At 37.3% G+C, this 27,564-nt stretch overlaps 1 protein-coding gene across 1 annotated transcript in view; it reads left to right on the top strand.

Annotated features, from left to right (window-relative positions):
- Nucleotides 1–12,488: 12,488 nt before the first annotated feature.
- LOC145984469 (inactive hydroxysteroid dehydrogenase-like protein 1) overlaps nt 12,489–27,564 on the top strand; it is a 42,181-nt gene continuing 27,105 nt past the window's right edge. Inside the window, exons 1-3 of the mRNA XM_083118128.1 lie at nt 12,489–12,764; nt 23,115–23,237; nt 26,282–26,392. Of these exons, the coding sequence (XP_082974254.1) occupies nt 12,533–12,764; nt 23,115–23,237; nt 26,282–26,392 (466 nt within the window). The 5' untranslated portion in view covers nt 12,489–12,532. The remainder of the gene's footprint in view (nt 12,765–23,114; nt 23,238–26,281; nt 26,393–27,564) is intronic.

Raw genomic sequence — 27,564 nt, 5'->3', positions numbered from 1 at the left:
TACCGTTGGTAAATACATTTATAAGAGACTACGACAATATTTGAAAAATTCAGGAACATAATTCATGTGCCGCATGAAAATTTGATGGACATGACGTAGCAACAAGTGTTGGGTTGCTTGTAGAAATCATCAGTTTCGGTTTTGCTTAATATTAATGAAAAATATTCTTGAAACATTGATAAAACTCCGTAATCCCGTAACAGGTTGGATGATCTCGGTCTGTTACACCACGGGTTATTATTTATACTAACTTAATGTACCCCCCACACACACACATAATTTACCTTAATTTAATACAGTTATTTTTTTAAAAGTGGATTTGGTTAATAAAGCCTCCCTGACAACCCTTGAGCCCCCATGGGGATCAATTCTAGCTACGGCTCTGTAAATTATTATTTTGTAATAACATTTCACTTCATAGTGCAAATATTAGTATAATTTTCTTAATAATTAGTTAGTGATGTACGTACAACGTACTATCCTTAATGTCGCTTGAGCGACCCCTAAATATTATCCAATAGGGCTGATGTTTTTTACAGTAAAATATGTTCATAGGAAAGGAACAAAATTAGAAACTGTACGAAATTAACTTTGAAATAAATTTTTTGGAGCACCCTACCACACCCCTCAGCACACTTTATCTTTTTCAATTCGAATAATACACTATTGCGAGACAGCCCAGATCTTTGCTATATGTAACAATGTTTGTATGTGTACGACTCGCCATCACGGAGTGTTACAGAAATGCAGCTGGACTCCTACACGAAATATAGAATTACAGGGTGTCCGGGCTAGACGTATCCAAAAATAACTGCTTATAAAGAAAAAAACTACTCCTTACATTGTCTGGAAGTGAAGCTTGGTCGATAGACCATCGATCCCAGATTTCAGTAGTCAACTGGGTGATTTCAGACAGCGTATCGTCGAAGCTGTTCCGTTAATATCGCCTCAAATGCTGGTCAACACTTGGCATGGGCTTGAGTATCGTTTGAATATCTGTCAAGTTACAAATGTTGCCCACATTGAGGTGTACCAGCGTACATAAAAACTTTCCGAGTTACTTTGTACAAAACTGGGACAAGAAAGTTAATAAAACTTTACAGAAGCTAAAATATGTGTGTGTAATTTTGTATACCTCGAGCCCGGACACCCTGTATACAACACTAGAAGGAAGTATCATGTTCCTGTATAATGAAGTATTTAATGTCTAATCGACCTGTTCACCTACCTGTCTGTGTCAGTCAAACAATTGATAGTAAAATCGATATTAAGGTGATCTATGGCTACAAATAAATATAGAAATGTTATATAAAGTACCACGAGGCACCTTCTCTGGGTGCCAGTGCTGCTTGATATCATTAATAGGAACGTCAATTTTACAAAGGAAAATCTACAAAAGAAGAAGTTGTGTAAACAATAACATGTTTTAGTACATGCTACGATTATTATCCTATAATTATTCAACTCATTTCTTGCGGCAAGGAAAGTGTAAGGCTGTCTCTGAGTTTACAACAGAGAACTGTTTCTCCTGTCTACCGAACTAAATTTCTTTGCAATTAGGAAAGTTTTTCAATTACATAAGATTACTCACTTGGAATCCGAACGATAACCCTGCATGGACGAGCTTATAATTAGTTGCTACTTCGTCATTTTAATAGCTATAATTTTATCTTCGGGTAATCATCACACTCTACGCACTAACTTCTTCGAGATTTTCATAAAATACATGAAAATACAAATACAAGGAAGATGAGTTAATACTTACTTAACAGTTTAATTAAATGAAATAATTTTCTTGAGAATGCATTCTATTAGACGAATTAAGATATACGTCGAAACTTATTTTCTATCCTGTACGCAACCATTGTAACCTACTACTCAAAATGACGGTTGTTACTGACATTTATTTTTTCTGTCGGAAAACCTAATGAAAGCACATTACAGAAATGGTAACACCGTCATGGGTGAAGTATAAATGTATTATATATATAGGTATATGTATGTATGTATGTGTGTGGGAGGTGAATTTTTGTGTAGGTGATGTGATCAGGACCATGCTCCGGACACCATTCTTCACGTACCCACGTTTTAGAGGCTAGGCGAACTCCAGAGCCGCTCCATGCAAAGACATTGCTGAAAAATTCCTGTCTGTAATCACGGGTTCCCCAACGGATTGAGTATGAATAGATATTCCTCTGTGAGCAATTACCCTTAAAAAGCAGAAAATCAACGTAAAATAAGAAAAACAGACAGGTACGTATCCAAGGAGGGGGCTCGATCCTCCCGAAAATCCTAGGTTTACACTAAATAAAATAATATTTTTTCTTTCTTGTGTGTGAAATAAAATAATGTGACGATGATTCAAGGAGAGAAATAATTATCTAGGCAAGACTGAGAATGTTTTATAACTCCGTTGTTGATAATATTACAAGTAAACTTTTCTTGCGCTTTTGGTGTTGTTGTCAAAGCGAATGTGAACATTGTGTAAAGATTTGTCAGCATTTGGAAGCTGCACAACAAATCACTGTCGAAGGTAGCGAAACGAGTAGGAAGATTCTTTGGATTATTTAATCTCTGGGAAACGAGAGACGTAACGTTCTTGAATAGGAGATGGAGTCGAACTACTGGCAATATTAACGAAACGTTTCATCTGGGGAACATTATAGAATATAATGAGGATATAAATTCTCGGCTTTATCTGTACAACAAAAGCCGTTAATGAGACGTCAGAGGTAAGTGTAACAATTCATACAGGCGATTAGTGGTCAGTGAGCGTCCATTGTCAGTTTTATCAGATCTAGCGATTCGAAAATGAAGAGGACTGGTGACAAAATTTCCCGTAAAGTACAGAAGTCTACTTCAAGTTCTAGTTCGGGCCCAAAGCTGAAGACATTTACGACAGCGAACTCCCCGAGCATCAGTGTAGTGCTAGTTCGGGTCAAGAGCCGAAGAGCTCAAAGGTCTTTAAATTGAATATTTCACGAGCGCCGGGTATTGGAGCGGTGGAAAAAAATTTAAATATACGTACATATATAAGTTCATAGGCGAGTTCATAGGCCCGAATATGAACAATTTGGTGAGTTTCGGCTTTGGTGGAGAGAAGTATTCGAGTGCTGTACTACGGGTCTCACTTATTGCACAACACTTGAGCAACCTTGTGTTCTGACGTCACGGGAGAAAGCTTTTTAATTTTTAAGCTAGATGCCTACGTTGTCAGGTTAGGCTAGCTAGGTTGAGTTCTCTTAGCCTAAATAATAATTTTTCATTGCATTTATGATAATGGAACCTAACCTAACAGGCCTAACCTAACCTCGTAGGCATTCCTCATCTGACGTCAGAAAGCAAGGTAGCAAAACTGTTGTGCGGAGAGGAAGACCCCTGTGCTGCAAGTCCCGCAGAATACTTGAAAGAAATGGCCGATCTGTGAGTGATGCAACTGAGCTCGAATTGGCTATAGCGGGGGACTTTCCGCTGTAACGGGCCAACGGAAACTCTAATGTTCTGGTGCGCGAAATGTTACCAACTGTTGAAAGGACTCACACGTGCAGTGACTGGTGAAGCAAGCAAAGCCTCGGTGTTTTCAAATTACGGATTAAAGGTAAAGAATAAACTGTTTATCCATTTATTGTGTAAGATAGAATACTTACAATTTTCTTAGCATGTCCTCTTAATACAGTGATATTTCCGTTACTCAATGTACATTTTTTCAAATCTCCCATCTCCCGTTGTCAGCTGATTGCCCGTGATTCGCGTGAGAGTCTTGGTGCCTGATGAGAAGAAACAGACAAACACATACGTACTAAGATGGTTTCGGCACACACACAAAGTTAAATGCATTACAACAAAGGAGTCGAGTGGTAAAAAAGTCCCGATTTCAAGTTCTGATAAAAATGGCAGATTTAAACAGTGGTGACGATTTAGGGAACAGTTGCTACCCAGCACTATGGCCTCTTAATGCTATGTCTTTTCTATCAAGGGAAAATAAACTCTCCTTGCGTCCCATCCCGCCCGTTTGGCACCCAATCGCCACCACTGGCTTTAAACACACTTGTGAGGTTCTATCTATAATCCTATTAAAATATGTAGTTTAGCCCCCTTCCCCCCGAAAATAATTTCTGTTGATTACACAGTATCGAATTAAAGATCAGGATACTTCCGCGAAAGATATCGCGCCGGGAGAAACGTCCAATTTACAATTTCATTTTGTTACTCTTTAGTCAAAAGAATGCAACTAAATGTTGGCTTTATACATACATGTGTATGCGATGATAGGATGTAATTATGGTCAATACACTAAAGGGAAATTCATTATTAAATTGTTGAAATCGTCGTAATTGCATTCTCACTGAGTTACAGCGGTGGTAAAATGCTGTAGGCACTAAGATACACTCGGCAAACAGTGAGTGTGAGTATATATTTGCATGAAGGTGTGGCGGCAAGCGTGGGTGAATGCATTAAGTGTATCCTCCAAAAGATCTTACTAAACCGTTACAAACAATTATGATAAATAGCTTCTTCACACAAATGCACCCCCTCCCCCACACACCCACACACTTGCGTGACGGCGATATTAAAGTATTGAAGTACTCCCTCGCCCATCACTGAATAACATGTAACACATGAATGTCAGCAGTTTTAAATAATTTGCTGGCATACAGTTTACAAAAAAGCACACTTGGCAAGCACCAATTCTAAGCAAAAAAAAGAGACACTGGAATGAGATCATTCATTAAGTGAAAGTTTGCTGAGCACCAGGCGGGAAAATATTTAACGTGTAAGAACTTTGCAGGAAAAACATTAGTGCACCGGGCATAATTATTGGTTCTTGTTAGTGGACTAATCAAGTTCCATGTACTTTACAAATGTAAAGTGAAGAAAAACAGAACAGGGAATATACGATGGAGTGTAGTAATGGAATGAGTGTTTTTTATAAGGTGCATGTGATAAAGAAGGCTCACCTTACGTTTGGTACCTTTTCGTAATTTTTCTAACCGAGATACAAATTGGAAAGAAATAGTAAAATATACCACAATGTTTCGACTAGCAAGTTCAAACATTAAAATCTTTATATCACAAATAGCATAGCTGCAATAAATTATTTTGTTAACACCTGCAATTGGGCTCTTTTAGGAATACCTGATCCAAATAAGGCACACCCTTAGCATTTAAAAAACAGGACAGTTTGCAAATAATACTATGTGCATGTACAAGTAAATGTTCCGTACATGTACTTACATATACATATTAACCAAGAGCACATTTTATTTTAACTTACAGAAACATAGAATGGCGTGAAACAAAACGAGCAAATATTTTGCCTAAACACAAAATTACGTACTCTTTTCAGGAATGTAATGTAAGCTACTCTTCACAGTTTACATGAGGGACATGAAGTTTGGAAGTTTGTCATTTCTTTTTAGACCTACACATTCTTCATGAACATATTTTCAGCGCGCTACGGTGCCAGGGGTAAAGGGTTCGAATCCCAGACGTTCATGGGTATTCTTTGCGAGTGTCTCTTCATAAATTTCATCATATTATCACTCACCCTCGTCTTCGCGATTAGCCAAAATCGGCAGAAAAGCGACGGTACATTTTTTAAAAAATCATATCAAATCAATCTATGGCATGCCAGTCTATGTGTTGTGGAACTTATGCCTCACTTTTGCCTTTATGTACATAACCGTGTTACATAAAAATATGTCAGTCATTTGTTTCAATCTTCGGGCGAATGAATGCGAAGTGTCACGTGGGATCTACACGTGATTACCGCATCAAGTTTAACCATTCTGATTGTCTATTGTGCGAGGAAAGTCATGTCTAAAGTATGTTGTTGCCCCGTGAACGTTATCAAGCAAAAAAGAAAGACAGAAAACAATACTGGAGTCACCTGACACAAGAAAATCTTACTCCGGCCGAATACTTGCCCCCGCTCCCTCCAATCAAAGGATGTTTTCTCAGGGGGAGGGCAACAGTGCTTAAGGGTGGGGTGGGGGAAACGTGTAGTGATGCCTTTCCCCAGTTAAGAGAATTTTTATATAGCATCCCCAGCACCAGAATAATTTGCATAGGCACTTAATCTGTTGTCTTTCACGGCAACCCTCGTCTATGTTTTCATATTACAATTCCAAAATTCAATTATGTGAAGTATTTCCAGATATCTCAGGGGGAGATTGCAAGTGCCCCCCTGGCTCCCCTCTGTTGTTGCTCTTGCTCCTATCCCCGTCTCGTCTATAATAATTATAGCATATAACCTTTTCCTAACCCTCCTTCCCTTTCCTAATGACACGAATTATCTAATTCAGTCTCCAGATAAAGTTTTCAACTAGATGAGTTGGATTTTTGACGCCGCTCCACCTAATTTCTACCCTGCCACCCCCTAACTTTCCACCCTTTAATTTACACCACCAGCACAGATAAGTGTATATACCCTTATCCGTGCCACCACTCAATAAAAAAACACGGCCATGTTAAATATTTACTGTTTTAACGAGGAAAAGTAATAGGTGTGTTTTTAAAATACGTTAAGTGTTACTGCTGAAGAACACATTTATTATAGGAATGTATTTATTTAATACCTACATAGTCATACAGTATCAAAAGAACAGTATCTCGCATCTTACATTTCTACATGATTTTGCAATGTACTTATTATGTACAGCGCATTCGGTTTAGCCTGAGCTCTGGCATGCGCAAAGCGGGAAAGGTTGGTTTGTCGTCTGCAGAGGACGTCACGTGACTCATAGGAGCAGTGTTGCAATTCGCGGAAGTTACAATTCTACTAGACATGAAACTGCAAAGGCTTTGTGCTGTTGTCTCACTAAAAAGAAAAAAAAATACTTACGAATCTAAAGTAGGACTGTCCTTCATGATCATGAAATTCGTCAATTGTTCTACGAATAACTCACTTGTCAAATTCGTTCACATCACTTTAAATTCCTATCTTCTGCGTGGTTTGCTAGGCGTTACTAATCTCTTCCCAGTTACTTTGTTGCGATCATTTTCGTTTTAGATGCATTTTGAAGTATATAATGACACGTCAGTAGCAGCGGAAACATGCTTTTGCATTTGTTTAACATTCAACGCAAAAGCACTCTCAGCTTCTTTCTTCATAAACATGCACGTTGAGATAATTTCTCTATTCTGACTGTGAATCACTTTGCATTCTCCAATATTTTTTCCAGTTTTCACCCCAGCTTCCGTTGAATAAAAACACCCTGCAACACAGGTCAACAATGTTCTTACTAGTGATGACAGGAATTGCCCCCCTCCCTTCCCGGAGGGGGAGGGAGGATGCCTCTTTCGCCGAGGGGGCTTAATAAATGGGGGTTTCACTTACAAAAAGAATCCTCTGTCTTTCTTTTCCTTGAATTATCACCTTCTCAAACTGTCACTTTAAAAAAAAATGCAAGTAACGAACACTCCTAGCAATAAGCTCTGAAGTCAGATTATGGATGTAGGTAATTGTTAAGGTGGTTAGCAACTCTGCTCTCAGTGGAACTCTCGCATCGCCGCGCTGACGGCGGGCTTCTGCGCAGCTGAAGGTCAGAGCTGAAGCTAAACCGAATGGCCTGCATGCAGCAGAAACTTTAATTTATTTTTGTCTACACAAATCCAACCCTTTTTAAAACAAATAAGCCACACTTATAAAACAAAAAAAAAATAAGTTTTTGGAGTTATTACTCAAGAAGAACGCCCACCGGAAGGCGACGTCCAGGGCGGTCCCCCGGCTCTAAAGCCGCCTTCAGCTACAGCCTTTAGCGTAGATTATCCGGTGCCGTGAAGGCATGCGCGAAAGAAGAAAAACATCAACCCACGTCAAAGCAGTTACTTCACTCTCTCCCGTTTTTCCCCCCAACGGATCTAGTGCACGGCACTTCAGTCCCACGTACGACCGTGGGATATTTAGATATATCGATATCGAATCGATATTTTTAAAATATCAAAGCGTCGATATCGTAAAAATATCGATATCGATAATATCGACACCAATATGTCTATATCAAAAATAGCGACTAGTGAGAATGGTGTGAATGAAATAAGAAAGAGAAGATGATAGTGGCTCGTTTAAAGGGATATATCGGTTTCGAACTATAATTACTAAAATTTGTAAATATTAAATACGTCATTTCAACAGAGCCGGCCTCCGTGGCGGAGTGGCTAGCACAGCACGTTACGACGCTAGGGACCTTGGGTTCGAACTCGACCTGGGCATGGGTGTTCTTTGTGAGTGTCCCTTCATTAATATCATCACTCATTGATTGACTATGTTTAGTATTTCTACCACTTTTGGCTAATCGTGAAGATGAAGATGAGGATGAGTGATTATATAATGAATTTCATGAAGAGGCACACAAAGTACACCCATGCTAGGTTCGAGATTCGAACCTGGGACCTCTGGTTTTGTAGCGCGATTTTCTAACCACTCAGCAATGGAGGCCGGCACATCATATCATCTTCACGATTAGCCAATAGTGGCAGAAAAGCGAAGTAAAATAAACCAAATCAATCAATCACTCCTTGGAACAGAGGTTTTCTTGTGGAGTGAGACTGATCTGTGATATTGTTCATAAATGGAGATGAGACAAGTCTCTGTAAAATCGAGACGAGACCGCTGCTTTGTTATGACATTTGAATATTTTGCCCCAACCTAATTCGCTATTTGAAAATAGGATCCTTAGGAAAATATTTGGACCTAAAAGGGATGAGGAGACAGGTGAGTGGAGAAGGTTACATAATTTAGAACTACATAATTTGTATTCATGTCCAGATATTATTAGAATAATTAAATCAAGAAGACTTAGGTGGGCAGGCCATGTGGCACGAATGGGAGAGGAAAGAGGAGTTTACAGGATTCTTGTTGGGAAACCTGATGGTAAGAGACCAGTAGGAAGGCCAAGACGAAGATGGAGGGACAACGTCGAGATGGACCTAAGGGAAATCGGTAGGGATGGAAAAGAGTATATAGATCTTGCTCAAGATAGGGACAGATGGAAGGCCTGTGTTGCTGCAGCCATGAACCTTCGGGTTTAAGAAGGCTAGAGAGTTAGTTAGTTAGTCTAATTCGCTATTTCTTTAGTCTTTGGAAACGGATATCTACTTGAGTATTTGTAGGTAAGTCGTAAATTTGTATGTAGAAATTTTCAAGTGATTTCATAGTGAAGGTTTTAAGATTATGTTGCTTGGATACGTCAGGATACAGTTGTGTTTTCCGAGGGCTTGTGGACAGTGACGAAACCAGAAAAATGAGTGTGGAGGCAGAGGGACGGGAATATTTTCTTTGGGGGAATCACATTTAGAAAGCATCTAAACACCATACAACAATCCATTTAGGCTAAAATAACATTTATTTATTTATTTAGTGTTTCTTGTTTTCTAGGGTGTAGACTGGTCGACTGAGGACGTTCGCTTTCTGCCCTATTCTTGCACCGTCGCTGTTCGTAGCTTCGAAACGATGTGCCAAACAGAAAAAATGTTATTACCAAAAAGTTCATGCAGTGACAAACTGAATATTGTTTAGAGTCGAGACAAGGCCGACACTTGCCTTCGAGACCGAGAGTGGTGTTAAATCGAGACGAAAGGAACAACAAGACAGTCATTTCCAACTCGAGACGAGACCGAGGGTCCGCCAAATCTCGTGTCGTATCGTCTCGTCTCGATACCATCCTAACACTTGGGCACACACACGTAACCAGCAAGTTTTGTAAAGTAGGAGTATTTTTCTTGATACACGTATTTGCCTTCCACGTAATCTCTCTCATCACTCACCTCCCAAGGTCTGCCCCTGCGACGGGCATTATACTTGTCCTCATAAACAACCTTGTGCTTGTCTTAACTTGTACGTAAGGAATGCAGCACCACAATTCAATCTCGCTCATTTTCAGTTCCTCGATTAACGTGGTTAAGAACTACAGTCTGCAGAACTACGGACTTCATTGTATTATGGAACTCCTATTTTCGCTTCCTCCAAAGAAGATGATTCTCTGATTCTCCTAAATAAAACTACAACTGAAACATCAAAATAAAATATTTAGATGTGTCGGTGTTGTCGATATCGTCGATATCGATATTATCAGTATCATCGATATTGATATAATAGGTATCGTTGATATCGATAAAATTGGCATCATTGATATCGATATTATCGGTAATTACATCAATATTTTCGATGTTCTATATATTAACTCGATATCGATATTCAATCAATACTGAAAGACGATATAGAAAAATCGATATCGCACAGCCCTAAACTCCTGCGAAATGAATAATGCCTACTGCAAAAAAGAGAGAGATAAGAAAACAGATGAAAACTTCAATCCACATAACTAGGACGCATGTGTTTATGTATTCACACTCCCTCAACATTATGAAGGTCTTCATTATCAATTAAAGTGTGTAAACGCCAAATTTTGGACGCATGCGAATTATTCACGTCCAAATTCCACGTGTGAACCGCATGCTATGGGCCAGCAAGACTCATGATAAAAGAACCGTGTGCTACGACCGGATTATAAACATAGTGTGCTTACTGTGACAAGTGTTCAATGAGTGTAAATTTTGCGTGTGAGACTCATTATACAGTTTTCGTGTACAGACTTGGTGAAATAACTTGGAAAGATATTATCCTCGTCGTCATATTTTATGACACATACAGATCGTCCGTGGATGTAGTTGTTCACTTCGTCGACATTTGCCCCCGAATCCTTGCCTAGCTTTCAACCCTAGCAACATGTAACAAACACAAGTGAACGAAACACTGCAAGAAAACATTATATTACGTTCTCACCAATATCATAAGAAATGGAACACGTACATTTATGGAAACACATGATTCTGCATTAAACTACATATCTCCTTAACCCCTGACTCTAAAGGCACGAAAAACACCAGTCTCTAGACGAAATCATAAGCTATGAATTTTGTTCAGTGACTTTATGATATAAATTACATAGTTTCTTATATATTTGCTATTTTTTGTGTCGGAAACCAACTTTTACGCTAATTCTTAAAATTGAAGAAAATATTTGAATCTTTCTAATTCAATTACGATTTATAGTAGCTCTATCAAACAAAAACGTAATTTAGCAAGTTTTCTGCTCTTTCATTTTGGTTATCTTCACTTTTTGTGTACAACGCACCGTTCTCGAGATATTATATATTTTTAATTTTTAAGGTGAGCTTTTGCTGCCATTTTCCAAGATGGCAGATTTTCCCCCAAACATTTGGATGGATTATTCACTGTACCATTCAGCACAATCTAGCACAAAAATAATTTGTGTTGCAATTATTTCCGGGTGAAATCGATTATTTCCTCTACTAATAAAATTTATTGATGGATCGTAATTCATGAAGTTTCAAGGTATCCGGCTCCCGTGGCGGAGTCAGGCCAGGGGTCCCGGGTTCGAATCCTGGCCTGGGCATGGATATTTGTGAGTGTCCATTCATCAATTTCATCGAATCAACACTCATCCCCATCTTCCCAAATTAGCCAAAAGTGGCACAAGAAGCGAAGTAAAATAAATCAAATAAAAAAAAATGAAGTTTCAAGGACCATGAAATGTTCTGCAATAAGATACTTTTTCTTCAAGATTACAAAATGAATCATTTATGAATGGTAAATTAAACTCACCAACAATAATTACATTACAGTTTTGCAGTTCTTTTAAAATAGATAATAAAACAATGCATTTTTCTAAACACCAGATAACCTTTGTAGTATGATCGTAGCAAACTGTTACATTTGCCGGTTTTCTATATGTCTACATGTAAAATAGTTTGAGAACTTTTGACACTATTTGTATTTTATATTTTCGCTTTTCCATATCTCTAGATAATCGCGACGATGACGATAAAATACGAATTATTGAAATAGGTGAAGGAAGACAAAGAATTGTCCATGCCTTGACATGGATTAGAACATCGGATCCCTGGCTTCGTGGCACGGTGTGACTGCCTCTGTGACTGAGTGGTTACCGTATATATAAGAAAATCCGTATCACTTTTTCCACCTTCAGATAACAATGGTTCACGATCTAACCTACTTCGTGTCAAACTATCTTACTTTACTTTACTGAATTCTGAAACTTTCCTTTCGATATACAATGGTTTAAATCTTGTCAATGGCACTCCATTTAATAGAAAAATATTTACATTTGATTCAAAGGGATTGGTCTTTCTCTCTCTCACCATTTCAGCTTCCAATAAGAAATGTATGAAAGGGTCGTCTTGGAAGAGGATGCTGAAGTAAGCAATCAGAAGACATTTCTTAGCAGCTGTTTAAATTTAAGCAGTTACTTCCGCCATCGTTTTCTTTCGGGTCTCTCCAGAACCTTACTCTTCTCTCGTGAGCTGAGACCAAAGAAAGGAACATTAAAAAAGGAAAAGTATTTTTTTTCCTCGCAGCGCCTGGAGCAGAGGAGAAAGTCGCACGAACTTGAAAGACGCTGTTTGTAGGTCGACGCAAGAGAACTATTCCAGAGAGAAATGCATACGATTTTCTTGTCAGTCAAGATTGTGTTGTGATCAGCTGAAGATGACTAACCCTCTGCAGAGAACGATCCTTTTGGGTGTTTACTTCTACCTGATGCTGACGATTGTCAGGAACTTTGCGAGGAAAGAGTGGTTGATATTTGTTGGCCTTTTGTACATCACCAAGTGGTCTCTGGAGTTTGTGCTCACAACGGTGGATCAATTCAGATCGTACATTCTTCCGAATCTTCAGTTGCCTCCCAATCTTTTGGAGAAATTTGGTGGCGAATGGGCAGGTGAGAGTAACAAGTGATTCCTGGGATTTTTATTTAGATGAGATAATTGTGTAAAACAATATGTCCACACACACATATTTGGATTATTTTAAGTCTCTTTTATACCTCATCGTTAAAATAAGTATGGGTTATGAACTGATGAAATGGATCATGGAACAATCACAATATTAATTCTACGATTAGAACGATGAACGAAAGAGAGACAAACCAAGGGTCCATCCATGGTTTACCCAGAATTCGAATCTGGTACTTCTGGATTCGTAAAGAGATACGTGGACCATTCCGCCATACAGGCCGGGAACAGATGAATATTGGAATTGACAGTGTAATTAAGGGATCCCAGAGTCTCACCTTGTAATCAAGGGGTGCCGGGCAGTGGTTTATACAGAATTCCCATCCGGGGATGTAAAGGAAAATTTAGAGTCAAAATTACTCGAATTTGAACTTTTGTGAAATATGTTTTGAGGGATACTGAGGAATTTTTATAGGTGTGTGTACAAGTCACTGGTTCAGAGTTCCGTCTCCGGTGGAGGCAAGTAGTTCGGATTCCACTTGAAACTTTAGGTCCAGTCCTGATTAGTCTATCTCTCAGAAATTTTGAGTTGAGGGATCCACAGTTCAATTACTGGTGGATAAACAAATTCCTTCTTTTCCCAACGAAAACATAGACTACATAAATTTTAGTTCTATTATTTTCCTATTCTTTGACCATCTCTAAACCTATTAATTAACAGCCTTTATCTTATTAACTAAATTTATTGGCAGTAATTGTCTACCTGTTTCTCTTAAAACAATTTGTTATTGTTGTTATTAATGTGATCATTATTTTATTAGACACTTCATGAGGCACTTTATTAGTGTACGAGGACGCTTCCCGAAATGCCTTTCTAAGTACCTGCCTGGTGAATTTGTAATTTTTTACGTGTTTCATCAAAATTACACGTTTGAGGTATTTTGCATATTTTTACTTCTAGTAGAAAATCTTTTTTTCACGCCTCAATGACCAACCCTGCTTTCTTCTCAAGGAATGCGGTGAGAACCAGGTTGTGTGTAATTGCCCTAGGGGGACGAGTATTACGTGTGCTATGAAGTAAGGAATGTTCGGTTAATTGGCCCATCTAGTCTTCGGTGTTTTACACCATTTTAATTGAATTCCAAGTCATGTTTGTCGATTTTTTTTTAATTCTAAAAATTAAAAAAAAATCAAAAGTAGCAAAATGAATTAATGTCATTTCGAAAGCATTGTCTATTTCTTTTACTTGATTGATTTGGCTTATTTTACTTCGCTTTTCTGTCAGTTTTGGCTAATCGCTAATATAATGATGAGTGATGATGTGATTAAATTGACGAAGGGGTATTCACCAAACACTCACGCCCAGACCGGGATTCGTACCCGGAACCCTTCTTTTCTTTTAAAACTTTATTATATAACAAATGTATAGAAGAAGAAAATGCAGTGTCAAAAGTATTTGAATGTTTTCAATATGTCTAAAGAAATAAATCAGAAAAAATAAATTAAAACTATTTATATAAAGCAGAGAAAAATGAATCTGAAAATAATTCTATGAAGTTCACTTTCATCACTTGATTCGCGGTAGAAGAAACATTTTTGCTCATGCTCCAGCCAAATGAGGCCTCCAGACGCTGTAGTGATAACATCGTCACCTTGTAATCAAGGGGTCCCAGGTTCAATACCCCGTGGAAAAACATTGTGATTCGCATCCCACATTAAACTGTGTGTCCAGTCCAGATTAGCCTATCTGTGCATAAAGTGGACTGAAGTGGGCCGTGAATCTGTGCTCTGTGGTTGCATAGAGGATATTTATTTTTGGACTCGTAATAATAATAATAATAATAATAATAATAATAATAATAATAATAATAATAATAATAATAAAATCACCTTTATTGAGCGGGTGTGTTTCGGCCTCGCGGGCCGCTCTTACAACAAATCTCAAATACATATTACAATTGTCACTTTACACTTTCTGAAAATCACTGTTCCAGTAGAAAAAATAAAAATAAAATATTTATACTTATAATGTAAACAATTATTATACTGAAGATACAGAGTTAGATCTAAAATCATAATTAGAATATCATTATTACAGATATAAACAAAAACTAAAACAATACTACAGGAATCGTGAATTGTGTTTTCTGACGGAGTTTAATTTGTTTTCCTGCCCGACCCTGTGGCCGAGTGGTGGGCGGCCCCTGTGGTGGAGTGGTTAGCACATCGCGCTACGACGCCAGGGGTCCCGGGTTCGATTCCCGGCTCGGCCATGGATGTTTGTGATTGTCTGTCCTGAAAAAGTCTTGAAATTGAAATATGAATGAAATGATATGAGTGAATGAAGTGTGATGGGGGAAGCTTCCGCATAGGGGCTTTCCTTTTAAAAAAAAATAAAAAAAAAAAAAAAAAAGTGGTTAGCACATCGCGCTGCGACGCCAAGGGTCCCGGGTTCGAATCCCGGTCGGGTATGGTTGTTTGTGAATGTCCATTTTCATCCATTTCATCATTTCATCACTCATCCCCATCTTCGCAAATTAGCCAAGAGGCACAAAACGCGAAGTAAAATAAACTAAATCAATCAATCATTTAATTTGTTTTCCGTTCCTCCTGTACTGCGCAATTTCATATTAAATATTTAGGTTCCTAATTTTTCAGAATCCTGCCCAATAACCACAATGCCAAAAATGTTCTCCAATTTTTCACGTTTGATCAATTAAGTGCCTATTAGTACGGGGAAATACGTTATATTCTTTTGACATTCAGTATAAATCTTATGCAACTGTTTTGAAGTTTCTGTAGCTTGTAATTTAGGCTATTCTTGATGTTTATAAATACGGGGAAAACATAATCAATTTTTGGCATTACATGTGTGTTGACTAGGCGAGTTTTCGTTTCTTTTCTTGGCATATGTTCGAATGGAAAAAAAAAAGTTTGGCTACCGAGATTTTAACTGTGTCTGTGACATGAATTAGCGAGGTTACATGTTGTTTCTACTTTCTGTATTTTTTTAATTATTCAGTGTAGGGAGGGGGAGTCTTAATTGTTCTAACTTTTTGAGATTACTCGTTGTGCCTAGAGTTAAAATGTAAGGCTTGGATGAATTCAACGTGAGTGCATTATATTCAGACCATTTAGATATTGAATTGAGGTCCTGCTGCAATGCTTCTAGGGCCTTTGCACTGTTTCTAAATGGTGCGTGTATGTATATTTGTGTGTCATCCGCATATTGATAGTATTTGCAATGTTTTAGTGCTTCATTAAAATCTTTGGTATATAGGGAAAATAGGATAGCTCCTAGAATACTTCCTTGTGGTGCTCTTTGTTTGATACCAATCCATTTTGATATGCACGACTAATTCTCATGTACTAATTTTACACATTGTTGCCTGTTCGTTAAATGAGACTGAAACCATAACAATTCCTTATATTTTATGACAATTGATTTCAATTTCTCTGCCAAGAGGTCGTGGTTTATGGAGTCAAATGCCTTGGTATAATCAAAGAGTGCCAGGAACGAAATTTTAACATTATCCATTCCCTTGGCTATGTTTTCAACAACGCTAAGTAAAGTAGTAACTGTGCTTTGTTGTTTCCTGAAGCCTGATTGATGTGGAGAATAGTGGTCATGCAACATCAGATGGTCTACTAATTGTTCTTTTACTATGCGTACGATAACTTTAGACATAATTGGTAGTACTCTTATTGGTCTTAGATATTTAACATCAAAGGTGGTAGTCCTTTTCGGTATAGGTGTCACTACGACCTTTTCCGTTCTCACCGAGCAATAATAATTCAAATATTTAAGAGAAGTTGTTCACCTAGATGCTGTCCGTGTTTTACGGCGGTATCCTGTCAGGTCCAGAATTACAGGGGTTCGAGCACTGACACCGAAAATGGAGCAAACCTCGAGGTCCGGAAAAAAAAAAAGAAATTTTACAATAGGTTATCTTGCCTCGTCTAGCTATTGGTGGAGTACTCTGTACATTTTCAGATATTATTTTACGTGATCAGAAAACAACAAAGTAAAAGTAAAACATTTACTACTATACCCTGTTCAGGTTATCTCTGGAGCAAGCGAACGAAAACAAGTCTCTGCGCAAGTAGTGAGATAGTAGTTCAGAGATAGCCGGGACAGGGTATATTACAATCCTGCTAGAGAGCAACAGAAAATAAATTAGCGTCAACTTCGATAATTTTAAAACGTGCTTTGAACATCGACTATTGGCTGCAAGCATAGGCAAAGGGAGAAAGAAATAGAAAATCGCATCTCCCTTCGGCTTCAGAATTCCAGAATGCTTATTCATTTCGAAGGGCATGCAGGAGGAAACAGATAGATGAAAATATTCTGTGCGAATTTTGGAAAAATTACGCTAGCGGCGGTTGCTCCGCCTTTACTCAGAGCACGCTACTGTAAGAAGGAGTTACTTTTCCTCTATTATAATGATTTCCTTATTGCTAAACTGAGGATTACTGTGCGAATGCATGTTGTTATTGAAAAGTATGTTTAAAAAATTATTATTTACTTACGCGATTTGACAAAAATTTAAGCAGATTTTGGAAATGTAGGGTGCCCAAATTTCGTCTCCTAGCCACTCTTACGTGCCAGGACACCGTATTAAATGACGTAAGAGCTCTAAAATTTTCCTTTACCTTCTCTCCTGGTAAAAGCCAAAAGCGTCTGTATAATTAATCGTTCCTAATTTATTTGATTTTCAGCTTTAATATTGTTATTTTTACAAAAAGTCATTGCAAAAGTGAACATTATTAGTCGAATGTAGTGAATTAGTACAAAATACTTCTAGAAAATTTAAAACATTAACTTAGCAAAATTAATGAAGAATATGAAGTTTATTTGAAAAAAAAAATATAGCCTTATCATTATTTTTTTAAAAGATAAGCATTTAGCCTTCCAAGCAAGTCTCGCAAATTAAATTTCACTCCGTTTTTAGTGCAGGGGCATGTATCATGAAACCATGTGAGTCATCTTGTGCAGCGGACCCATTTTCTCCATGTCTATCTGTGGAATTTTCTTTTCAACAATCACACATCCAGTATCATCATTCTCATCTTTGCTATCATCAATTGAGTCGTAATATTGAATACTCGTCACTACTTTCTACCAAAACCTTCTCCCTTCTTGACATAATCTAGCTCTAGGAGGAACATCTTTCAGCTTGCTGACTGATTTGTACCCCAACCCCTTATTGCGCACTGCCTCTGCAGCAATCGCCATCTTAATTCCATTCTCATCCAATTGTTTTCGGCCCCCATGTGAAACAAAAACGAAAAGTATAGAACGAAATTAGAAACAACCCTCAAATTAACACGGCGGTTTCTACCTTCTCAGCAAGTAAACCTGACGCCACACTACTCACACGCAATTCTATTGTCATAAAACCAATGCCATGCAAAGAACATAAAGAAAAAATTGCAACAAGAGACTGCTAATAATTTCTGTTGTTTGATCGAGCGAAACTCCTTGATCTCCAAGATGACTAAAAAAATGCCATTTAGTTCCGATTAATGATTGATTGATTGATTTTATTTTACTTCGCATTGTGTGCCTCTTTGCTAATTTGCGAAGATGGGGATGACTGATGAAATGATGAAATTGATGAATGGACATTCACAAACAATCAAGCCCGAGCGGGATTCGAACTCGGGACCCTTGGCGTCACAGCGCGATGTTCTAACCACCTTTTTTTTTTTTTACCACTCGGCCACAGGGTCCGGCCGTTCCGAGTAATGAAAGCGGTCTCTGACTGCACGTAACAACTCCGAGAAAAATTAATATCCAAGCATACATATAAAATTAATTTTCCATTCAAAATTAGGCAACAAAATAATCTTCTCAGAATGAAATTCGCTCCAATACGTCATGTAAAGCTAGATATGTTTCTCAGCCTGCAGACGATAGTGTGTGCACCAGAAATAAAGAAGTGGGCCTCCCCAATGCTGCAGTGGTATCGTCATCGCCTTGTAATCAAGGGTCGCGGGTTCGTTACCCGGTGGAGGCACATAGTGCTTCGGATCCCACTTTAAACGGTAGGTAAAGTCCCGATTAGCCTTACTGTGCATAAAGTGAACTTAAAACACCAAATCAATCAATCAATCAAGATAAATAAAGAAGTAAGCCGGCCAGCATAGATACGAGAATAGAAGCTAATCAAAGATCCTGAGCCTCCACGATGGCGTAGAGGTAACTTCGCCGCCTTGTAATCAAGGAGACCCGGGTTCGATACCCGGTGGAGGCAAAGTGCTTCGGATCCTACTTTAGACTGTAGGTCCAGTCCCTCTTAGCCTTCCTGTGCATAAAGTGGACTTAAAACAACAAATCAATCAATCAAAGATCCTGGACAGAGGAAAAAAAAGTGAATTGGAAAAACTTGATTTGTTTCTTTTCTTTCAGTACTACATGCGTAGTTGCTGAACAGCTGTAAGTTGGTTATATTATATAATGATAATAAATTAATGTCTACAAGCAGATCCACTTCCCATAATAATTTTCTTTCAAGTTTTTTATCGCGAGTCCATATATGGACCATCAAAAAAAAGAGTGTACGCTCTCCTAATTGAAACGTGGCACGTTAAGAAAGTTGTTCTTCTAGTTCTTCATTCTTCTTTACCGTTTTCACATTTCCATTACTTACTTTTTAGAAAAAAGAACACAAAGAGATTAAAGCAAATTGAAAAGGTTTGGAATTCCTTAAGGACTGAGACTATTTGGGTTCGTTTTGCAGGCCGCAGTTGAGTTTTAATTCAAAGTTCACGTTTATGCCTAATGGGGACTGGACCTACAGTTTACAGTGGGATCCTAACCACTGTGTGCCGCCCCCAGGTATGTAAACCGGAACCCCTTGATTACAAGACGTTGACGTTATTACACTGCCCTCTGTGAGACCTAATATGTATGTGTATATGTCTGTACATTACTACTGGAATGATTCACTGGTGTCTCTATTACAGTACTGTGTAATATTTGTATTCGTTTATGTAGCTTTTACTTGTATTTCATGGTCCTAAAGTATCCCTCATTTAAATTCAATCAAAATTTAATTTGGATTTGTTTCAAGAACTTTAATTGGTGTTCGAATAAACTGATTAATAAATGAATAACAGAATTAGACACATGTGTAAGTATGTCTGTACAGTTCAATAGATTATTCTCATAAGAAATCACTTGTATTTAGTTATTCTTATCAGCTAATGTTGTCGGTTTGTAATTTTCATGCAGTGGTCTGGGTGTACTTTTTAGAACGGGAAAGTAGAAATGTTAGTAATTGTACAAGATGTATACTGTTTGTACTGACGTAATTTTTAATTACAAAAAGATATTCTTATTTGTATATTCGATTCGATTTTTTTATATTTGATTTGCTTTTTTTACTTCGCTTATTGTGCCACTTTTGGGGATGGGGATGAGTTATGACGTGATGAAATTGATGAATGGACACTCACAAACATCCATGGCCAGGCCAGGATTAGAACCCGGGCATCCTGGGGCCGTAGCACGATGTGCTAACAACTCCGCCAAGGGGGTCGGCTTGTATATTCTAAAATGATGTCGAACCAAAATAAATTCCTTGACCTAAATAAAAGGAAAGAATTAAAATACCTCGTATAAGAATCATAAGCTATTTCAAGCAAAATAAGATACTCAGTGTATATACAAGTGACGTATGTGTCGGTTTTGGGCTAACCAGATTCTCCATTTAAAAATAAACGGACAGTTCAGTTTGTTCTTGACTTCAGTACTTACTATGTAATATTTTCAACGACATAGTTACAAAACCATACGTAGAGCACAGATATCTGTAGTGCTACAGTCTAAAATATTTAGAAAATGGAAATCTACATTAACAAAAATCAAATAATGCAATAAAGAGATTATACGTATTATAAAATTTATATTATGAGAGTAAAATATAATAGCTGTGATGTATTGAATTACGGCTTTTTGCACAATATTAAATACATCGGAAGTATTCTACAGTCCTAATCTTACACATAGAAAACTTTGACCATGATGACAATGAATTAAACAAATAATTCAGAAAATATTGAGTATTTAGCTACTGGGTCAAAAAACAGGACAGCCGGCCCCCTTGGCCGAGTGGTTATTTAGAACATCACACTACGACGCCAGGAGTCCCGGGTTTGAATCCTGGCCTGGGCATGGATGTTTGTGAGTGTCCATTCATTAATTTCATCATGTCATCACTCATCCCCATCTTCGCAAATTAGCCAAAGGTGGCACAAAAGGCGAAGTAAAATAAAGCAAATCAAATCATATCAAAAAGCAGGTCAGTTAAGCGTCCCAAGGATATCTCTTTGGACACCGGAACCTCTAGGTGAAAACTGGGATTATCTCCACAAAACCGGGATGTCTGATCATTCTGTTAAAACAGAGTGTAAATAAATCATCCACCTTATGTAAGCATTTTTTTTACATTTGGTTTTATTTTACATATTTTATTTTTAGATATTTTTAATCCGGACAATGAAGAGGTTCAGTTATTTTTTGAATGATCGTATCTCTTAAATTATATTTCACAATATTCTACAGTTATCAACTGAAGATTGAAAACATAAGTAATGACAGACAGTTTTATTCGGAAAAGTTTCAATATGTTACACCAGCGGCCCATCTACATATTTTCCAACCATCCTGAGATTCTCCCTCACCATAAGTCTGGCGCCACCACTGCCCACCTTCCTACATTATTTCCATTAATAATAATATATATTTGCATTGTGAAACTGAATTTCTCATAATGATTCGAATCAAGGACCTACATAAAAATAATTGTGTGTGTGTGTGTGTGTGTGTGTTTGTGAATATAATGTATATTAGTCTGTATGTATACTATGTTTAAACGTTAACTGTATATTTATTATTAATAATTACCTTTGTTTAACATGGCAGAGTTAACTCCAGACTGTCTTAGCTCGGACCAAATCACACGGTTTCATTGCATACCTATTACGCAATTCACTCTCTCTTATACACAGAGACTCTCATTTAAAACGTTATGCCATGTTAATAACACAGAAGAAATCAAATTTACTTTAATTGTAGTTTCACTCAATTTGCCAGGAGTAGTTCTCATAGATTTGTGAAGAGAATTACTCAAATACGCACCGGCAATAAAAATGCTTTATGTGCGTTGCCTAACTCTACAGCAGTGGTAGAAGTTGCCATTGAAAATTTGCTATTAAGATCCCCTCATCGCCGTAGGGGTAGGCAACACACATAACGTCTTGCAGGGAAGTGAGCATTTCAGGATCTAGGTGTCCCACTTCTTTTGCCGGTGACTATACATGTTCAATGCAGCGACAGAGCTTTGGTTTCTGATGCATTCGAGTAGCTGCAGAAATGAAATTAGAGTTTTAAAAGAAATTTGATTTATGGGCAGTTAAAGGTGATGATGTAGTATGGTAATAATGAAGCCATGTAGTATGTAATTCCTTACGCGAGAGGCCAGACAGCGTGTTGGTGAAAAACTGTGAATTTTTATTTTCAATGAAAATTCGTGTATATGCTTACTAAAATTGTACGGTACAAGATTTGTCCACCCTGTTTCATCCACGCGTATGTATGCATTTAGCCAAGATGCATGAGGGTCTTAACTTCTCTCACTTACCGCGTACCAGAAACAAACACTCTATCATTGTATTTCTTGGAAATAGCCTTCGCTCTTCAGAAATCGATACTATTTATTGGTTTTCTTGTGTGTTGATTCTTTGTTTATTAGCAATTAATTACTAGGTAAAAAAGTTTTTATCAGTTTCTTCTACATTATACTAATAAATCCAAACTTATAAAGATTCCAACACCCATCAGGCTAAAATAGGGGTTACATTCCTTTCTTAGTATAGTCATTTTCGTACTGTTACAATATTCTATAATTCTCGTTCATTTTATTATTAATATTCAATTGCATCTAAATGGATAAATATGACATTTGAAATAATCAAAATATAGTCGAAATTGTTAAACTACAGTGTATTTTCGGAGAACATTTTTCATTCTGAGATCTCAAATGGAAACTTAGGATGCATTAAAATGTCATCAGAGGTCTCAACAATTCATTGCACAGAGTTTACTGAATCAAATTATCTTCTCTTTGCAAAAATAAGACGTCTTCCTACAGTCATAAAAATAGTACATATGTATAAAATACTCCCAAGGGGAATTCCAGTTTCTTTCCTTCCAAGGTCAGTTTTAAAAATAGTACACATAGAATAATAGAATAACAATTCTCACGACTAGGTGTTGAAAAAACACTAACATTAAGTTTGCGACATTCATGATTCATTTTATTTTTTTACAGTTGTTACCGGTTCTACAGATGGAATTGGAAAGGCTTATGCCGAGCAGCTGGCTAAGCGAGGGGTCAATATTGTACTCATCAGCCGTAATCAAGAGAAACTTAAAAGAGTGGCTCATGAAATAGGTAAGAGTAATGAGGGACGACGTAGAATTAAGACTGAATCAATAAGGCAGCCTTGAATAACAAAATAAATTCTGATTTTTTTACTTAGACTGCTAAGAAAGTTTCCTATGTATTTCACGAAATCGATGATGTGAATGCAGTATATAATTTGAGGGCATTTTGTGGTCTTTTTCAGTTTTTTTGACGACGAGCTTTTTGCTTGTCAGCGGGAGAGGTGGAATATGCAGTCAAGTAGGAAATCTCAAACTTGAGCCCACCAAGACACCCTCCTGAATTTTTCTGCATAAAAATAACACTATGTGTTTATACCCTTTCCCCTTTTTTCTTGGCTTCCATTAGTAAATTTTCTTTAAAGGAAAAAAATAACATTTTTGTTTTGGTTTGCAGTTCAAGTTCTGGCGACAAACTAAGGATGAATGAGGTTTACGAAACATGTAATATAGCCTTACATAAAAGTTTTCGTACATTCTTGTGAATGAAATGTGCCAATAACGATTACTCACAAAGTAAATGAGTTTTTGCTCTGAACAAGTGTAGACTGCACTTATTTATTAATAAATCAAACGCCTTCATATCTATAAACCTATCACCAATAACATGTTCTTAATACTCCATCATACTTACATAAAATACACTAATTATGTGAAAATAAATATCAGAAGTGAGTAATATTATTCAATGACATATATAACACTTAATGCAAGTAAACATATTTTGTAATACCCAATAGAATCATGGCCTGAACATTCTATCTATAAAAATCAAATTTTTAACATGTTGCAACATATGCAAGTTTGTTTTGCATAATTATTATTTGGTTACTTAAACTATAGTAATTGCCCCATGCAGTTTGTATGTACAGTCACAGACACTGCTGGGTTGTAACAAACCCATTAACTTTCAATGGAATCATTACAACCCAGAAGTGTCCGTGACTGTACTATGTACGAATAAAATAGTTACATGCCAAGCCTATACATTTGTGTCCGACGGAATGGTTTATTAAAAAAGGTGAGAAAATGTTGCATCATAGGTTATTGTAGAAAATATGTTGTTAAAGTAATTTATAATCCGGGGACTTGATAGGATTTTTGGTTGAAGTAAAAGAATGAGTACCGAGAATACATTACTAGATGGTGCTCTGCCTGAATGTGTGACATACTACATGTGTGACGTCATAAATGCAAGAGCACCCACGCCAAGACCGGGATTCGAACTCAGGACCCCTGACGTCGTAGCGCGCTGTGTTAAACACTACGTCAAGGAGGTCAGCTAGACGCTTTTAAATGTATCCTATGGTTTATGAAATATGTCTCTACTATTTGGTTTCCCATTGATAAATTTCGTTTACTGTATAGATTTTGCAGACTCTTTTTCACTCACCCCAGTCATTGTTTGTGGAAATGTTTTAAGCGTCATATTTTACCCTTAAAGTTTATTAATGCCTAGTTTAAATAACACCCAGCACGTATTTACACAGTCTTACCAACTGATATCGACATTTTATTGAAAATTATTTTAAGCCCAGGGTCCCAATAGAGTAATCTGGAATGGATCTAAATTGAATAGGATCAGAACTGGGAGAGAACCAAGAAACGTTGTTAAGGGGGGACACTGGCTATCCGAAACTTCCACGTGTCCCTCTTTTCAAAATTTTCCGTGTCTTAGCGGAAAGTTTGCCTCATTAAAAAGAAGAATATTTTATTATAAACTTTGCATGTAGATCACACTACCAGTTTCATCTCTTTTAGTTATTGTACTTATACTTATTGCGTAGACTAGTTAAATATATATGAAACAATAATAATGTGATATGTGTATTAAAAAACTACTACTGGCACAGATTTGTATGTGTATGTGGTTAGTAATAAATATTTGTAATACATAGAAAGCAATATATAATTTAAAGCTATGTTAAGTAGCACAGTAGTATACAGAGTGTCTCAAAAGTAATAGCGCAAACTGACACAGGTGAAAGTACGCCATAATAGAAGCAAAAAAGCCTCAGTAAACATGGGTCTGCAAACGAGCCGTTTTCGAGATAATCGCGAATGTGTGATTACAAGCCGCCACTGACTTCATTTTTTGTAAACGTCGTCCTAGTTGGTAAAATGCTAATAATGTGTGCGAATGTGTAGGTACAAGCCGTATCACTTCTCGGAAATTTTCTGTTTGATTACAACGCCACCTCTCGGAAATGTTCTGTTTCGTAAACAAGAGCAAACCTTGGACCACGCAAGGAGTAAAGCACTCGGTGTTTACAAAATGCAATCAATGACGGCTTGTAACCACACATTTGCACACATTATTAGCATTTTACCAACTAGGACGACATTTACAAACATTGAAGTCAGTGGCGGCTTGTAATCACACATTCGCGATTATCTAGAAAACGGCTCGTTTCAGAACCCATGTTTACTGAGACTTTTTTGCTTCTATTATCGTGTACTTTCACCTGTGTCAGTTTGCGCTATTACTTATGAAACACCCTGTATAATATATGATTACATGTAGTTTGACATACCTATTTTACACCATACAATAAATCATACATAAAACTAACAAAAGAAGAAACATGGCGCAATAGCCCTCTAAGGTCCAGGGCCTGACAGATCTGTTTTTTCATTGGTTGGTACGTGATCAGCGCATCGAGTTCCGTCGCTCATGTTTGCTGGCTTTCGAGACCGGAGAACGACTACTTCTTTTCAAGTGTTGTTCTCACGACGGTGGGTCAACATAAAAAAGTACCGATCGCAACTTCTAACCTAATATTTTGCATGTGGAAAGCCAAAATTTCTATCAAATGCCTAATTTTGTATGGGCCGCAAATTTGTTGTCAGGGGCATCTGTTAGACTTTATTGGACATTATGGAGCTTGCCTGATCGTGTAATGACTACGCTGGTGCCTTGTAATCAAGAAAGAGTGGTAAGGGTATCATTCTAAACTCTGGACTCAGTCTTAATTAACCTCTCTGAGCGTAAAGTTGGCTTAAGACAAAAGATCCTATCACAGAAATATGATATGTGTTTCCTTATATTTTCAGAAACCGAATACAAAGTAAAAACAAAGATCATCATAACGGACTTCAGTGTAGGAAGACCAGTGTATGAGAAATTACGACAAGAATTGGACAGCCTCGAAGTAGGAATTTTAAGTAAGTTTTAAATATACTATATGCACTCGCTTTTCCATTATAATATCGCTATATTGCTGTTAAGGCTTAAATCTCAATATTTTGAACATCAGCGTTCAATCATTTAAAAACGTTGCATAGTCCTAGCATACGCTGTTTTATATTTTTGACTTATTTGTTCGTTTCTATTAAAAGGACAACTATCAAGTGTAACTATACGGAGATCTAGACTCAGTGGTTAATATAGAACACTTCACAATCAGTGATCCGTGACGTCGATGCCGTAAGGCATGCAAAATTGCGTTTCTATTTTCATTATATTCATGATCAGATAATCAAACGATAGGCCTAATAACGATAGAGATGCCACATTTAAAAAGATAAACAAAGCAGTTATGCAGTTATTCATAAATGTCTTCTCTTTTCTTGTATTACATTTGCGTTCGTCCTGCAATAACATTTATAAAATTAGCTCTGAAATTAAGCTGTTTTAGAGTAAAACTTGATAACCCACACTCCGTTTAAAATTGAGTTAACATTGGATTAAATTGCTGCATTGTGTCCAGTTACTGTACAATAATGAATGAAGTTCCTTCAGTAACCGGTGACGGTCGGAAATGTGAACCATCTGGTTCACATCCAAAATATAATCGACGAACTTTCACCTGCGCTTTTCTCGGTTTCATACTTGTATGGATTATCGAATTTTACTCCCGACCCGCTCAATTGAGCTCAGTTGGTAGATTTATGGGATGCTACACGAAGCCCCTGTTTATATTTTGGTCGAGCCTGTATTTTGCACTAACATTTATTTTACACGAAATTTATCCTTTGGGTAAAGACGCTTTAAATAAAAGTTCCTCTGGATATAAGGAGATCACGTAATAAAATTCACTTGTTTTCATATGGGGTGACAATACACGTTTCAGACTTTTATCTCTTCCTGCCTGATAACTGGTAGCTAACACAAGATTCGAATGAGTGAAAGTCGCCGCCAAGGAGAAAGGTCTCATGAATCTCATTACTATTTGCATTAGGGCTGAGCTTATTTGAATGCGTTTGTTACCTTGTAAGAGAAAGTTAAATTCTAAATCACTTGTGGTTGAGGATGAGAGATCTCGCAACGTTTCAGAGATCCGGTATCCTTTTGAAGTGAATGATGGTTATGCGACATTCGATCCGTTCCCAGAAAA

Source organism: Lepisma saccharinum, chromosome 2 (assembly GCF_977018435.1).
Source record: "Lepisma saccharinum chromosome 2, izLepSacc3.1, whole genome shotgun sequence".
NCBI lineage: Eukaryota > Metazoa > Arthropoda > Insecta > Zygentoma > Lepismatidae > Lepisma > Lepisma saccharinum.
Note: the sequence above shows the minus strand (reverse complement) of the source record. Positions and strands in the feature narration are given on the sequence as shown.